This window comes from Bufo gargarizans, chromosome 1, assembly GCF_014858855.1.
Source record: "Bufo gargarizans isolate SCDJY-AF-19 chromosome 1, ASM1485885v1, whole genome shotgun sequence".
Lineage (NCBI taxonomy): Eukaryota > Metazoa > Chordata > Amphibia > Anura > Bufonidae > Bufo > Bufo gargarizans.
Window position 1 is genome coordinate 358839868 of NC_058080.1, and position 16627 is coordinate 358856494.

The 16627-nt window shown below is 39.8% G+C and overlaps 1 protein-coding gene across 2 annotated transcripts in view; it reads left to right on the forward strand.

Moving 5' to 3' along the window:
- The window catches only part of CRTC1 (CREB regulated transcription coactivator 1), a 148023-nt gene that overhangs the window by 71974 nt on the left and 59422 nt on the right, over window positions 1–16627 (forward strand). For both annotated transcript variants that reach the window (XM_044283337.1, XM_044283347.1), the window contains 2 exons: window positions 304–365; window positions 6001–6095. In XM_044283337.1, the coding sequence (XP_044139272.1) occupies window positions 304–365; window positions 6001–6095 (157 nt within the window). The remainder of the gene's footprint in view (window positions 1–303; window positions 366–6000; window positions 6096–16627) is intronic.

The following is a 16627-nucleotide window of genomic DNA, read 5'->3' on the forward strand; positions in this document are numbered from 1 at the left end:
TAGCGGAGACAAAAGTGGTGCATGCAGTACCTTTGTCTCCGCTCCAAAATAATCTTCTGAGCGGAAACATGACGGACTCCATTATAGTCTATTGTGTCCTTGGGCTCCATTTGGCTCAGTTATGTGCCTTCTCCGTCCCTTCCTAAATGGAGCAGGAGAACGGAAAGGGTGAAATGTGATGTGAAGCTGTAGCTGATATATTCTAGCTGCAGTGCAGTCATGACATGTTACTTCCCTCCTTGGTAGTAAATCTGTGAATACTTTTGCTGATGTTTAAGCTTTATTCCTTGACTTGCTTCATACGTAGACAGCTGCCCCTATGGAACTGTGTATTTATCGCCTCCCCCTGATACCAGCTGGAGACGGTAGGTTTGGTTTTTTTAAAATAAATTTTGTGTTTGAATTATATTCAGTCCTGACTGTTCTTAAAGGTTATGTGCACCTCTACCATGTTATTTATTGGTTTGTGCATTGTCTCCTAGTTTCACTTACTGGCTTGCTCTATGTGTTTCCCTTCCTTCTCTAAATTTTGTAATTCCTTTGTTATAAACCCAGTCCTGCCACAACCAATTTGTTTCTTCCTCCATTCCTTCCAACATAGCTTCCTTAATTTTTTACAGGACAAGTTTTGATTTTTAGCGGTGCTATTTAAAGTTCCATTTAATGTTTTGTTACACTGTGGAAAAATTTTGTGGACTGCAAAAGGGAAAAACACTTCCTCCAGTTTTTAGGGTATTGTTTTTACGGAGTTCAGTATGTAGTAAAAGTTACATGACAACTTATTCTCTGGGTTGGTATGATTTCGGCAATTCCAGATTTTCCTAGATTTTGTTTTGCCCCTAATTAAAAAAAACAAAAACCTTTGTGTCACCATATTCTGACACCTAAAACTTTTATTTTTCCATCAATAGAGCTGTGTGAAGGTTAATTTCTTTTACAAGATAAGATGTAGTTTTTATCTGCACCATTTTGGGACCTGGTTGTTTATTTTCCAAGGCCAATTGACTAGAAAATAGCAATTCTGGCTTTAGGATTCCTTTTTTCTTCAATATGTTCACAGATAAAAATGTAATACTTTAATAGTTTGGACCAAGAGGTTGCATTAACGCCTGTGCCTGAAAATACCAACGACAAAGCTCCTTACAGCAAGGTCGGGCATGTGAACGGCTGCTCCATTCATGTCTATGGGAGTTCCGTACATAGCCGAATCCCAGCTGTAGGACCCCCACCGATCTAATAGTTATCCCCTATCCTATGGTTAGGGGATAACTTAAAAGGGTTTCCTCATTTCAGCAATCATGTAGAGAAAGTTAATACAAGGCACTTACCAATGTATTGTGATTGTCCATCTTGTCTCCTTTGCTGGCTTGATTCATTTTTCCACCACATTATAGACTGCTCGTTTCCATGGTTACAACCACTTTGTAATCTATAGTGTTCAAGCAGGACCACCACTGCTGGATTGTGGGGTGGCTGTAATCATGGAAATGAAAAGTGTATAATTCGATGGAAAAATGAACGAAGCCAGCAAAGGAGGCAATATGGATAATCATAATACATTAGTAAGTGCCTTGTATTGACTTTCTCTACATGATAAACACCATTTGCTGAAGTGAGACAACCCTCTTTAATGTAAACTAAATACTCCTTTAATTTCTTTTAGGCTTGTCTAGTATAAAATATGTTTCACATGCACCAATCAGTGATAATATTAAAAAACCTCTTGTTCATAGATTTTAATGGGAGCAACGGCACACATGCTCTACCGCCACTGCATTTTAAACTCTTCCTTGTCGTGGTTCTGCCTCCACCAGTCTGATATTTATTACCTATCCAGTAGATAGTTTGTAGTTGTTTTAGGCCAGAATACCACTTTGACTTTGACTCTATAGCTATCAAAATAGTGTGAATGACCAATTCTGAGAACTGTTTAATTCTGAAGGGGAGAGGATCTGGATCTCTGATGTATCCAAAAGTTAGAAAGAATAGAAATGGTCGCTCTTTGTTCAATGTAAGCCATCATGGGGCAATGTTTTGAATAGGTCAGTCTTTTAGGTAGCGAGAGACATCCACTAGTTTAGATTGATGTTTTCCTTGTAATTTTGGCAACTTCCAATACCTCCTCATATTATGAGATGTTCTTGACTAGTGAATAATTGTGGGAAAGGTTGGTGCAGGAGACTTTCCGGGTGCTGGTACTACTACAACCTTTCAATGCTTTATCCTAACAGATGTCCTTTTTGTTTGGGTTTGCTGCTTTTAGGAATAATAATCTGAAATAATAGAATTTCAAAAGTTTATCCAAAGGCAAGTTAAAGAGCAGGAGCCTCATGTTTTACGCAGGCCCGTATTGACAGAAGGCAAAGCAACACAAGTAGGCCTGGACAGTGTTACCATAGTACAGCGCAAAATGGCCAGGTGCATTAGTATCTGATGCTTTTCGAATTAATGAATGTTGAGAATTAAATTATGTACCTGGTGGGCGGCCATGAGAACAGCTATTGGCCCACCCGAATATTTCCCTGTAGGGTTCACGGCCAGTATGCTCGTTAAAGGAATTTTACTGTATGCAACACAGCAATCATTTTCTTTTATTTTCTGCTTATTCTTTGTTTCCTCTCCATTATACGGTCAGAAGGCACTCTAGTTTTTGCAGATTCTCATTGAGCTCAAAATAAAAATGCCCTACCAATAAATGGTGATTTAGAAATGTTTTAATTTTTCTTCTTTTATAAGCTAGAAAAAAAAAAAGATGTTTAGCTATTAGGAATTAGTAACAAACCCCAAAAAACTAATGTGGCTATAAGGCCAAAAATGTTATGCATTTGTGTAAGGAAGTAGTGGCAGTGCTTGCTGCTATAATTTTTGGACTAGTACATTTATGCCTTCTCAAATATGTTTTATAACTTGAAATTCATATTTAAAGACCCTTTTACATGGAACAATTTAGCACGTCAGCAATCGTTTGTCGGTGAAAGAGACCGCTGCTATTGCATACAGTGATCTCCAGAGTATGGGGAGGAGAAATCATTAATGCCATCACTCGTCTCTATACAGAATCATTCTTTGCAGGCAGCAGAGAGAGTTTAGACTGCACGATCTGCTGCCAACAAACTATTTTTTGTGTCCGCACCTTAAAATTAGCAGATATTCACTAACGAGCATTCCTACGAAAGCTTCTTAGCTATTTATTTGGCCAATTCTTGACCAATGTAAAGCGACCTTAAAATCTATGTACACCTTTGGGGCAGTTTTTCATTGGAACTTTACTCATTTTGGGCTAAAAGTAAATTTTTGCATTGGTCTTTATTGAAAATATTGAGCTATTCTGTCACAAGTGGCCTAAAAATTGCAATAACGATATGTGATGCGATATTTTAAGGGAATTGTGCTAGAAGTCTATTTGCTTGGATTTTCAAAGCAAAAGCGCACACACAAATGACTGATAATGCTGAAATATAGTTATGCTCAACTCAATAACGGAAATGCACAGTATTTTTCAAAATAAAACATATTTTACTAAAGTAAATAACATTTGCATTACTGCAAAAGTGCAAAATACAAAGCTTGCCATTTTCTTAATAGCACTGCACAGAACAGATAAATAGAATAGAAATAAGAGCATGTGTTCATTAAAATAAGATTTTCCGAATACTGAACAAACAGGAACTTTTTAAAGAACACCAGTCAGCAGCAGCAATATAAGGTAATATACCGTATTTTTCGCCCTATAAGATGCACCTGCCCATAAGACGCACATAGGTTTTTGAGGAGGAAGATAAGAAAAAAATATTTTGAACCAAAAGGTGTGCTTTTGGTGGGTTTTAAACTAATGGCGATCTGTGGAAGACACTATTATGGGGAATCTGTGGATGACACTGTTATGGGGGGGGGGGATCTGTGGATGACACTGTTATGGGGGGATATCTGTGGATGACACATATATAGCATCTTATGCTATGTGCCATCCACAGACCCCCCCCCCCCCCCCCCCCCCCCCGCAATAACTGTGTCCCTGCAGTGTGAATGACCCCCTGGGGGCCAGCATCTGGATTAGGAAAAACAGTGGGGAACGGTGCAGTCCCTGTATTCTAATGCACCAGCCCCGCTCACTGTTGTATAGTATTATCTAATCTGTAGGCACTGTTAAGCTATAATAATCATGTGTAATCCAGCTGTATTACTTACAACTAAGTTCCGTAGAAGAGAGGACGGGCGGGTGACGCGTCACTTGCTACGTCCCGCGCCGCCTGCTTCATTCAAAAAGTAATCGTAGCCATATTGCAATCGTTGATTATCGCGATGCGATTGCTTTGGCGGGGGGGGGGGGGGGGCGTTTCTTCTTTTTGAAGCACTGGGTTTCTCTGAAGAAACCGAGCTGCAGCTGGCAGGCCTCTATAGGATAACTGCAAATTAAATGTTAACTGTCATATTTTCATCAAAAAATCTATTTTAGCACATGTTACTGCTGCAGCAGCATTATGAATAAAGCAATCTTTAGTTATTTCACTAACTACTGTTTTCCTCGAGTTTTCCCCTTAGTTACGGCTGTTTTGAATCCTACATTAGGAGGATCTTCTCAAGATGGCTCCTCTGCCAGTTCTCTGAGGCCAAAACTGCATTCTCTCAGGTCACATACAAACATGCTGTAGCCAGCAACTTCCTGCCAGCCAATCAGATTGGATTACTGAGAGACACGCCTCCTCACTCTAAAGCCTAATGCAGGCATGCAGTGTGAAGGACCGCCCCTCTGTCTTCCTAGCCATCTTATAAGGGAGCAGTGGAAAGGGACAGGGAACATAAATGAAAGCTGTTATTATAAGGTAATTACAGATCTTTTGGCAATCATTGGCAGACTAACTCAGGTGTACATGCCTAGCTCTAATAAACTAGCAAATAAACTAGCAAATCTAAAATAATATGAGCGTTATTCTTTAAGCTTAGACTGTAGTTCTATTGAACTAAAAATAAATCAGAATGTTTTATATTGTAGTCTCCTATTGAGGCTAAAAAAAACTTTTACATTTTTTTAAGAAAGATAATTTTTTTTTATAAAAATGTAAATCTCCCCACTTTCCCCAGAATAAAAAAAAAATGGTCATGGGCATTACTCTGTCCCAAAGCACCTGTACTATTAAAATATAAGAATTTATCCCATACAGCGAATGGCGTAATAGGGGGAATAAAACATCAAAATAGCTGATTCACAATTTTTTTTAAATCTCTTCACTTGCCCCCAAAAAATGAATAAAATGTTATAAAAAAAAATCACACACTCCAAAATAATATCCATAAATACTACACACAGTCCTGCAAAAACGAACCCCTACCCTGCTCCATAGACATAACTAGAAAGTTATGTGGGTCAGAATATGGCGATGAAAAGAGAAAAAATTTTTTTTATTTATTTTATTTTTTCAGTATTAAAACACAAGAAAAACTGTATGAGTGTGGTATTGCTATAATCATACTGGCCCAGAGAATGAAACACACAGGTCAATTTTTCCACATGGGGAACTTTGGTGGAATTGCGTTTTTTTCCCCAATGCCACCCCATTTGGAGTTTTTCCCCTGCTTCCCACTACTTTTTATGACTAAATGGTGGAATTAGAAGGTACAACTTAACTGCAAAAAAATAAGCCCTTCTATGGCTACGTGAACAGAAAAATAAAAAAGGCAGGAACTGAAACGAAAGCGCAAAAATCAAGAACCCTCCAGGGGTGAAAGGGTTGAACGAGTGCTGATAGACTTTTTATATTGTTGATCAACAGTCATTCAGGGCTGAAGTCAGCCCATGCAAAGGGACTCAATAGTAGAGAAAATCAACATTATCTTTTGCTGTTTTGAGTCTTGGTAGTTTTTGTAGTCATTACCTCCTACTGATTAAGTTTTTGCCTTTTTACATGAAATATTATTTTGGAAAAAGTAAGTTAATCTGAAGAATTATCTAGGAATTGATTTGCTTTTGAATATTCAATGTGTTCTTTTTCTAACCTTTAGAACGAATTCAGATTCTGCGTTGCATCAAAGTGCAATGAACCCCAGTCAACAAGAAGCCTTCAGTGGAAGCTCTCAGAATATTCAACAGAAGAGAGGTACTGATGTAGTAACCATAAATTGCTCATGAGTTTACTAGTTCTTTGTAAGCACAGCCTATGAGAAAAGGAAAGTGTTTGACACCAGGAATTGATCCATTTAGTACCAGTGTTTGCTTTTGGCATCCATTAGGTAATCTGTTGAGCTTCGAAAGACTTCATGATGGCCAAGCCTGCCTTGTGATCAGAAACTTGTGGGTATCCCAAATTGGCGGCAATAAAAACTACCACTCGTCCTACAAAAAAAAAGTTATATATACAGGTGAAACGCTCAAAATTAGAATATTGTGCAAAAGTCCATTCATTTCAGTAATGCAAATTTAAAAGGAATTGCATTAATGCAGCTTAAAATTCGAATTTTGTGAAAAGGTTCAATATTCTAGGCTCAAAGTGTCACACTCTAGTCAGCTAATTAATCTATACCCCCTGAGCAAATGGTACCTCAAAATTGTGACTTTGGGGTTTCATAAGCTGTAAGCCAAAATCATCCAAATTATAACAAATAAAGGATTGAAATATCTCGCTTTGCATGTAATGAGTCTGTTACTTTCACCTTTTAAGTTGCATTACTGAAATAAATGAACTTTGCACAATATTCAAATTTTTCGAGTTTCACCTCTGTATGTGTATATATACAAAAGTAAAACATAAAGAGCTATACAAATTTTGTATTGTAATCGCTCAACTGAATAAAACATGATATCATTTGTACTAGCATGAATAAATGGATACTAATATATATTTACACACACACACACACACACACACACACACACCCCTGATACATTTCATGATGAGTGGGTGCCTGTTAATACTTTTGTACAATATTTACCTTTGCACAGTGAATCCCATAAAAAATTTAAAACATTTACAGAATTCATATCATTTAGCCAACTCCCAAATAATGCAATAAAAAGTGATCAAGATTTTGTAAGTACACCAAAATGGCACCAAAGGAAACTACAGCTTAGATTTTGTGTGTTAAAATGATGAAACATAAATTTGATAGGAACATAATTGTATCAACCCAAAGAATAAAATAACTGTTTCTCGCCCTATAAGATGCACCTGCCCTTTAGACCCCACCTTCAGATTTTAGAAGAGGAAAATAAGAAAAAAAGATGCTTTTAATCAGACTTCCCCCCCCCCCCCCCATGTAAATCAGAGCTCAGATCAAACCCCCAATGTTAATCCGATCTCACCACAGACCCCCAATGTTAATTGACCCCAGCTTATAGACCCCCAAACAGACTTCAGATCAGACAAAAATAATTTCAATTCATCTTTCCTGTTTCGGACGCCGCTGCTGTTCCTGGGATTCAACGCTCATTAAAGAATAAAAAGCTATAGCTTGAAAAAGTCAATTTTTTTTGCAGTTTTCCTCAAATCTAAGAAACAAAATTGCTGAAAACATATTAATAAAAATCTGTCAATTAAAGTCACCAATTTGGTAGTCTAACAAAGTTATAACCATTTAACCACCACATGCATTAACCTCTTAAGGACATAGGGCGTACAGGTACGCCCTTGTGCCCTGGTACTTAAGGACACAGGGCGTACATGTACGCCCTGTGTATTTCTGATCACTGCCGTGCGGCTGGCAGTGATCGGAACCCGGTGCCTGCTCAAATCATTGAGCAGGCACCTAGGCTAAATGCGCGGGGGGGTCCCGTGACCCCCCCATGTCGGCGATCGCGGCAAACCGCAGGTCAATTCAGACCTGCGGTTTGCTGCGATTTCTGCAGTTTCTGAAGGGACCGCGGGGATCAGAAACTTTAGTATTCCTGAAATGCATCTGTATCCCCCCCCCTGCACCCCTTAGTGATTTTTGCCCGGTGGGAGGTGCAGGGGGAGGGTTGCGGGAGGCGGGCGGTGCGGCAGGCGGGATCGCGATCCCCCGCCCGCCTCCCATTGCGTAATCGTTGGCGTCTAGTGGGTATACCAGGGTGCCAGCACATTGCTGGCACCCTGGTATAAACGGCTGACATCTGTGCTGCGATGTTAGCCGTTTAACCCTTTCCATACCGCGGTCCGTACGGACCGCTGTATGGAAAAGGTTAACAGCGCAGGGAGCTCCCTCCCTCTCCCATCGGGGGGCTGCTGTACCTTTGCAGCCCCCCCGAATGGAGAGGGAGAGAGCTCCCAGGCAGCCCCCCAAGCCCCGTCCTTACCCTTCCCCGTCTGCGCAGTTCTGACCATAACTGAGCAGACGGGGAAGGTTCCCATGGCAACAGGACGCCTCTCAGGCGTCCTGCTGTCCATGGTGCTGAACAGATCTGTGCTGAAAGCATAGATCTGTTCAGTGTAAGTAAAATATAGTACAGTGCAATATATATTGTACTGTACTGTATTATACAGACATCAGACCCACTGGATCTTCAAGAACCAAGTGGGTCTGGGTCAAAAAGAAAGTGAAAAAAAGTGAAAATAAAGTAAAAATCAAAAAACACATTTATCACTGATTAAAAAAAAAAAAAATGAAATTCCCTACACATGTTTGGTATCGCCGCGTCCGTAACGACCAGATCTAAAAAACGGTCATGTTACTTTACCCAAACGGTGAACGCCATAAAAATAAAAAATTAAAAACTATGATGAAATTGAAATTTTGCCCACCTTACTTCCCAAAAAAGTTAATAAAAGTGATCAAAAAAGTTGTATGTACTCCAAAATTGTAACAATCAAACCGTCATCTCATCCCGCAAAAATCATACCCTACCCAAGATAATTGCCCCAAAACTGAAAAAACTATGGCTCTTAGACTATGGAAACACTAAAACATGATTTTTTTTGTTTCAAAAATGAAATCATTGTGTAAAACTTACATAAATAAAAAAAAGTATACATATTAGGTATCGCCGCGTCCGTATCGACCGGCTCTATAAAAATATCACATGACCTAACCCCTCAGGTGACTACCGTATAAAAAAAAAAAAAGAAACGGTGTAAAAAAAGCAATTTTTTGTCATCTTACTTCACAAAAAGTGTAACAGCAAGCGATCAAAAAGTCATATGCACCCCAAAATAGTGCCAATAAAACCGTAATCTCATCCCGCAAAAAATGAGACCCTACTTGAGATAATCGCCCAAAAACTGAAAAAACTATGGCTCTTAGACTATGGAGACACAAACTTTTTTTTGTTTTAAAAATTAATTCATTGTGTAAAACTTACATAAATAAAAAAAATTGTATACATATTAGGTATCGCCGCGTCCGTGACAACCTGCTCTATAAAATTACCACATGATCTAACCTGTCAGATGAATGTTGTAAATAACAAAAAAAAAAAGTGCCAAAAAAGCTATTTCTTGTTACCTTGCCGCACAAAAAGTGTAATATAGAGCAACCAAAAATCATATGTACCCTAAACTAGTACCAAGAAAACTGCCACCTTATCCCGTAGTTTCTAAAATGGGGTCACTTTTTTGGAGTTTCTACTCTAGGGGTGCATCAGGGGGGCTTCAAATGGGACATGGTGTCAATAAAAACAGTCCCGCAAAATCTGCCTTCCAAAAACCGTATGGCATTCCTTTCCTTCTGCGCCCTGTCGTGTGCCCGTACAGCAGTTTACGACCACATATGGGGTGTTTCTGTAAACTACAGAATCAGGGCCATAAATAATGAGTTTTGTTTGGCTGTTAACCCTTGCTTTGTAACTGGAAAAAAAATATTAAAATGGAAAATCTGCCAAAAAAGTGAAATTTTGAAATTGTATCTCTATTTTCCATTAAATCTTGTGCAACACCTAAAGGGTTAACAAACTTTGTAAAATCAGTTTTGAATACCTTGAGGGGTGTAGTTTCTTAGATGGGGTCACTTTTATGGAGTTTCTACTCTAGGGGTGCATCAGGGGGGCTTTAAATGGGACATGGTGTCAAAAAAACTGTCCAGCAAAACCTGCCTTCCAAAAACCATATGGCGCACCTTTCACTCTACGCCCCGCTGTGTGGCCGTACAGTAGTTTACGGCCACATATGGGGTGTTTCTGTAAACGGCAGAGTCAGGGCAATAAAGATAGTCTTGTTTGGCTGTTAACCCTTGCTTTGTTAGTGGAAAAAATGGGTTAAAATGGAAAATTAGGCAAAAAAATGAAATTCTCAAATTTCATCCCCATTTGCCAATAACTCTTGTGCAACACCTAAAGGGTTAATGAAGTTAGTAAAATCAGTTTTGAATACCTTGAGGGGTGTAGTTTCTTAGATAGGGTCACTTTTATGGAGTTTCTACTCTAGGGGTGCATCAGGGGGGCTTCAAATGGGACATGGTGTCAAAAAAACTGTCCAGCAAAACCTGCCTTCCAAAAACCATACGGCGCACCTTTCACTCTACGCCCCGCTGTGTGGCCGTACAGTAGTTTACGGCCACATATGGGGTGTTTCTGTAAACGGCAGAGTCAGGGCAATAAAGATACCGTCTTGTTTGGCTGTTAACCCTTGCTTTGTTAGTGGAAAAAATGGGTTAAAATGGAAAATTAGCCAAAAAAATGAAATTCTCAAATTTCATCCCCATTTGCCAATAACTCTTGTGCAACACCTAAAGGGTTAACGAAGTTTGTAAAATCAGTTTTGAATACCTTGAGGGGTGTAGTTTATAGAATGGGGTCATTTTTGGGTGGTTTCTTTTATGTAAGCCTCGCAAAGTGACTTCAGAGCTGTAGTGGTCCCTAAAAATTTGGTTTTTGTAAATTTCTGAAATTTCAAGATTTGCTTCTAAACTTCTAAGCCTTGTAATATCCCCAAAAAATAAAATATCATTCCCAAAATAATTCAAACATGAAGTAGACATATGGGGAATGTAAAGGCATCACAATTTTTAGGGGTATTACTATGTATTACAGAAGTAGAGAAACTGAAACTTTGAAATTTGCAAATTTTTCCAAATTTTTGTTAAATTAGGTATTTTTTGGTGCAAAAAAAAAATTTTTTTTAACTTTATTTTACCAGTGTCATGAAGTACAATATGTGACGAAAAAACAATCTCAGAACGGCCTGGATAAGTCAAAGCGTTTTAAAGTTATCAGCACTTAAAGTGACTCTGGTCAGATTTGCAAAAAATGGCCTGGTCCTAAGGTGTAAAAAGGCTGTGTCCTTAAGGGGTTAAATCACAAAAAAAGTCTTTTTATTAAGAACTCTTTAAGACATGTCATTAAATAGGACCTGTCTACACAAAATGCTATGCAATCTGTACATATGTTATGGAGCTGGGAAAATTGGGAGAAGATTCCCTAAACCTTGTAATATATACATTTATGTTTTTTTTTTTGTATACGTGGGAGGTGTTATCCGTGATATTGATGGCATTCTCTGTGTAAGTGTGTGTATACATAGATAGCTGTCAGTCACTGATAGCTTTACATGGGGGAGGTGTTATCAGTGATTACTAGCATTCTCTGTGTAACTGTGTATACATACATACGAATTAATGTGAACCCGACCAAATAATGAGTATTTTGGTTATGGCAACACTGTTATGTCCATTCTGACAGTTGTTTTGATGGTAAATTATTTAACCTTATGATTGCCATTACTTACCACCAAAACACATACAATTAATAATCGCTTTTAGGTAATGTTTGAGTGTTTTTTGATATTTTGCAATCATTTCTAATAGTTTATTTATAGCACCCAAACTGACACCACATTCCATTGCAATGCTTCTGTGTGTCATTGAAGTATGCTCGCTAAGCGTGATGATATTTTCTCTTTTCCTTGGAGTAATATCCATGATGCCAAACAATCGTAAACAAATTTAGAATTGATCAGAAATTTATTATTTTAGAAATGATCGAATATTATTGCAAAATATCTAAAACGCTCTAACATACAATAAATAATCATTTTTAGGTTACCTGTTTTTGGCGGTAAGTAATGGCGATCATAAGGTTAAATGATTTACCGTCAAAATTGACCGAAACGTATTGCTATAACTAAAATACTCATGTTTGGCTCAGGAGCTAGAGAAAGTTCAAGTCAACAGCAATGCACTGTTCCAACAAGACTCAGCTCCATGCCATATTTCTAAGACTGTGGTGATTAGCATTTTGGACTGGCCTGGAAATTCGCCAGATCTAAATTCTATTGAGAATTTATGGGCGATCTGCGAGGCCAAATTACAAAAGATGGACTGTACGACGAAAAACAAGATGGTGGAAGCAGTATTTCAGGTGTGGTTTCGAGAGGAGGCAATCAAGAATAATTGTAAAAATCTAGTTGACTCCATGCCGAGCAGAGTTCAAGCCGTGATTACAGAAAAGGGAGGACATATTTCATATTAAATAATAGTATTTAAACCTTGTTTATAGGTCTAAGAATAGTTTTATTTCCAATAAACAATATGTACGAAAAAAATCCTTGTGTTCACATTAATTAGCACAATACTGTAGCTGTCAGTCACTGATAGTTGTACACAGGGGAGGTGTTATAAGTGATTCATAGCATTCCCTGTGTATGTGTGTATACAAAGCTGTCAGTCACTGATGGCTGTACATGGCAGAGGTGTTATCAGTGATTAATAACATTCTCTGTATAAGTGTGTATACATAGCTGTCAGTCACTGATAGTTGTGCACAGGGGAGGGGTTATCAGTGATTCATAGTACGGATCGACCGATATAGATTTTTTATTTTTTTTTGGAGCCGATACCGATAATCTGTGAACTTTCAGGCCTATAGCTGATAATTTCTACCGATATTCAATGCATTTTCATTTTTGAAAAAACTAAAAATTCCTACACAAATCTGCTGAAAATGAACATGTTTATTGTGAACGTGTAGCTTTTCGTTTGTAAATCTTTATTTTTCATTTGTACCTAATATTTTTTACTATATACAGTACAGACCAAAAGTTTGGACACACCTTCTCATTCAAAGAGTTTTCTTTATTTTCATGACTATGAAAATTGTAGATTCACACTGAAGGCATCAAAACTATGAATTAACACATGTGGAATTATATACAGTATATAAAGTTCATTATTTTCTGTAATGTACTGATAAACATTAGACTTTCATATATTTTAGATTCATTACACACCAACTGAAGTAGTTCAAGCCTTTTATTATTTTAATATTGATGATTTTGGCATACAGCTCATGAAAACCCAAATTTCCTATCTAAAAAAATTAGCATATTTCATCCGACCAATAAAAGAAAAGTGTTTTTAATACAAAAAAAGTCAACCTTCAAATAATTATGTTCAGTTATGCACTCAATACTTGGTCGGGAATCCTTTTGCAGAAATGACTGCTTCAATTCGGCGTGGCATGGAGGCAATCAGCCTGTGGCACTGCTGAGGTGTTATGGAGGCCCAGGATGCTTTGATAGCGGCCTTAGGGTCCATTCACACGTCCGTTTTTTCTTTCCTGATCTGTTCCGTTTTTTGGGACCAGATCTGGACCCATTCATTTTCAATGGGTCCTGGAAAAAAATGTGCTGTCCGTTTCCGTTGTTCCGTTCCGCATGTCCGTTTAAATATAAAACATGTCCTATTCTTTTCCGCAAAATTCGGATCCTGGTACAATACAAAGTCAATGGATCCGCAAAAAACGGAAGACATTCGGATGTCATTCCGTATGTCATCCGTTTTATGTGGAATCCGTTCCTGGAAACACATAACAAATTTTTTATTTTATTTTTTTATTTTATTTTTCAAAGAAATCCAAACAACTTTATTTGATTATTGAAATTTATACGGATGACATACGGAAACATTTTCAGGAACAACGGATCCGCAAAAAACGGACCGAAAATCGGGATATAGGAAAATACTGACGTGTGAATGTAGCCTTAAGCTCATCCAGAGTGTTGGGTCTTGCGTCTCAACTTTCTCTTCCCAATATCCCACAGATTCTCTATGGGGTTCAGGTCAGGAGAGTTGGCAGGCCAATTGAGCACAGTAATACCATGGTCAGTAAACCATTTACCAGTGGTTTTGGCACTGTGAGCAGGTGCCAGGTCGTGCTGAAAAATGAAATCTTCATCTCCATAAAGCTTTTCAGCAGATGGAAGCATGAAGTGCTCCAAAATCTCCTGATAGCTAGCTGCATTGACCCTGCCCTTGATAAAACACAGTGGACCAACACCAGCAGCTGACATGGCACCCCAGACCATCGCTGACTGTGGGTACTTGACACTGGACTTCAGGCATTTTGGCATTTCCCTCTCCCCAGTCTTCCTCCAGACTCTGGCACCTTGATTTCCGAATGACATGCAAAATTTGCTTTCATCCGAAAAAAGTACTTTGGACCCCTGAGCAACAGTCCGGTGCTGCTTCTCTGTAGCCTAGGTCAGGCGCTTCTGCCGCTGTTTCTGGTTCAAAAGTGGCTTGACCTGGGGAATGTGGCACCTGTAGCCCATTTCCTGCACACGCCTGTACACGGTGGCTCTGGATGTTTCTACTCCAGACTCAGTCCACTGCTTCCGCAGGTCCCCCAAGGTCTGGAATCGGTCCTTCTCCACAATCTTCCTCAGGGTCCGGTCACCTCTTCTCGTTGTGCAGCGTTTTCTGCCACACTTTTTCCTTCCCACAGACTTCCCACTGAGGTGCCTTGATACAGCACTCTGGGAACAGCCTATTCGTTCAGAAATTTCTTTGTGTCTTACCCTCTTGCTTGAGGGTGTCAATGATGGCCTTCTGGACAGCAGTCAGGTCGGCAGTCATACCCATGATTGCGGTTTTGAGTAATGAACCAGGCTGGGAGTTTTTAAAAGCCTCAGGAATCTTTTGCAGGTGTTTAGAGTTAATTAGTTGATTCAGATGATTAGGTTAATAGCTTGTTTAGAGAACCTTTTCATGATATGCTAATTTTTTTAGATAGGAATTTTGGGTTTTCATGAGCTGTATGCCAAAATCATCAATATTAAAACAATAAAAGGCTTGAACTACTTCAGTTGGTGTGTAATGAATCTAAAATATATGAAAGTCTAATGTTTATCAGTACATTACAGAAAATAATGAACTTTATCACAATATGCTAATTTTTTTAGAAGGCCCTGTACATAACTGTGAAACAACTGAAAATATCCATATTCTAGGTTCTTCAAAGTAGCCACCTTTTGCTTTAATTACTGCTTTGCACACTCTTGGCATTCTCTTGATGAGCTTCAAGAGGTAGTAACCTGAAATGGTCTTCCAATAGTCTTGAAGGAGTTCCCAGAGATGCTTAGCACTTGTTGGCCCTTTTGCCTTCACTCTGCGGTCCAGCTCACCCCAAACCATCTCGATTGGGTTCAGGCCCGGTGACTGTGGAGGCCAGGTCATCTGGCACAGCACCCCATCACTCTCCTTCATGGTCAAATAGCCCTTACACAACCTGGAGGTGTGTTTGGGGTCATTGTCCTGTTGAAAAATAAATGATGGTCCAACTAAACGCAAACCGGATGGAATAGCATGCCGCTGCAAGATGCTGTGGTAGCCATGCTGGTTCAGCATGCCTTCAATTTTGAATAAATCTCCAACAGTGTCACCAGCAATGTACCCCCACACCATCACACCTCCTCCTCCATGCTTCACGGTGGGAACCAGGCATGTAGAGTCCATCCGTTCACCTTTTCTGCGTCGCACAAAGACACGGTTGTTGGAACCTAAGATCTCAAATATGGACTCATCTGACCAAAGCACAGATTTCCACCGGTCTAATGTCCATTCCTTGTGTTCTTTAGCCCAAACAAGTCTCTTCTGCTTGTTGCCTGTCCTTAGCAGTGGTTTCCTAGCAGATATTCTACCATGAAGGCCTGATTCACACAGTCTCCTCTTAACAGTTGTTCTAGAGATGCAGTGCTCCAGACAAAAAAAAATCTCAAGGAGCCATTGGCTCCTAATCTGAAAAATTCAGGAGCCAAATGAATTTTTTAGTCGCCAAATGTAAAATACATATAATTATAATAAAAAATAAGACTTGTCTGGCTACAGTGCGGGGAAAGCGGACTGAGGTGACGTTACGCAGTCCGGCATGCTGCCCAGTTGTGGCATGGCACAGTAGGGCCCATCCCTTGCGGCTCTTCAGCGTACGGGGCCCCAGTGAACACTGAACAGACGCGTCCACTCTGGGGTTCACCTGAACCCCTACTTCTTTGGTGTAAGAGCGGCTCAGTCAGCCCCAACTCCGGCCCCAGCTGGCTGAGCAAGGCCTACAGCAGAGCCCATAACCAGTAGTTATCCAGGCAGTTAAAGGGAAGGGCATACTTCATAGGCCCCCTTGTAGGGAGGCTTCCAGTAGGGCCCCTTGGGTTTGTAGTAGGGGGGGGGGGGGCTGTAGCCGGTAAGTGGGCCCATAGTTTGGGAAGGGCGGATAGGGAGGGTGCATGATCAGAGTCCTGCAAGGAGCAGGTGGGCTGCGCGGGTGCCCCTTATATCAGCTTAACGTTACTTTAACGACCGGCAGCCCTGCAGCCTTAACACCTTCACTGCCAGCCACACCTGAGCCTCCCCAGCGTGGTGGCATCTCCGCATCGTAGGCTGTACAAATGGCGGCGTGCTCCCTCATACCGCTGCACGTGCGCCAACTGATGGAACTGGTCACAATCGCACTTTT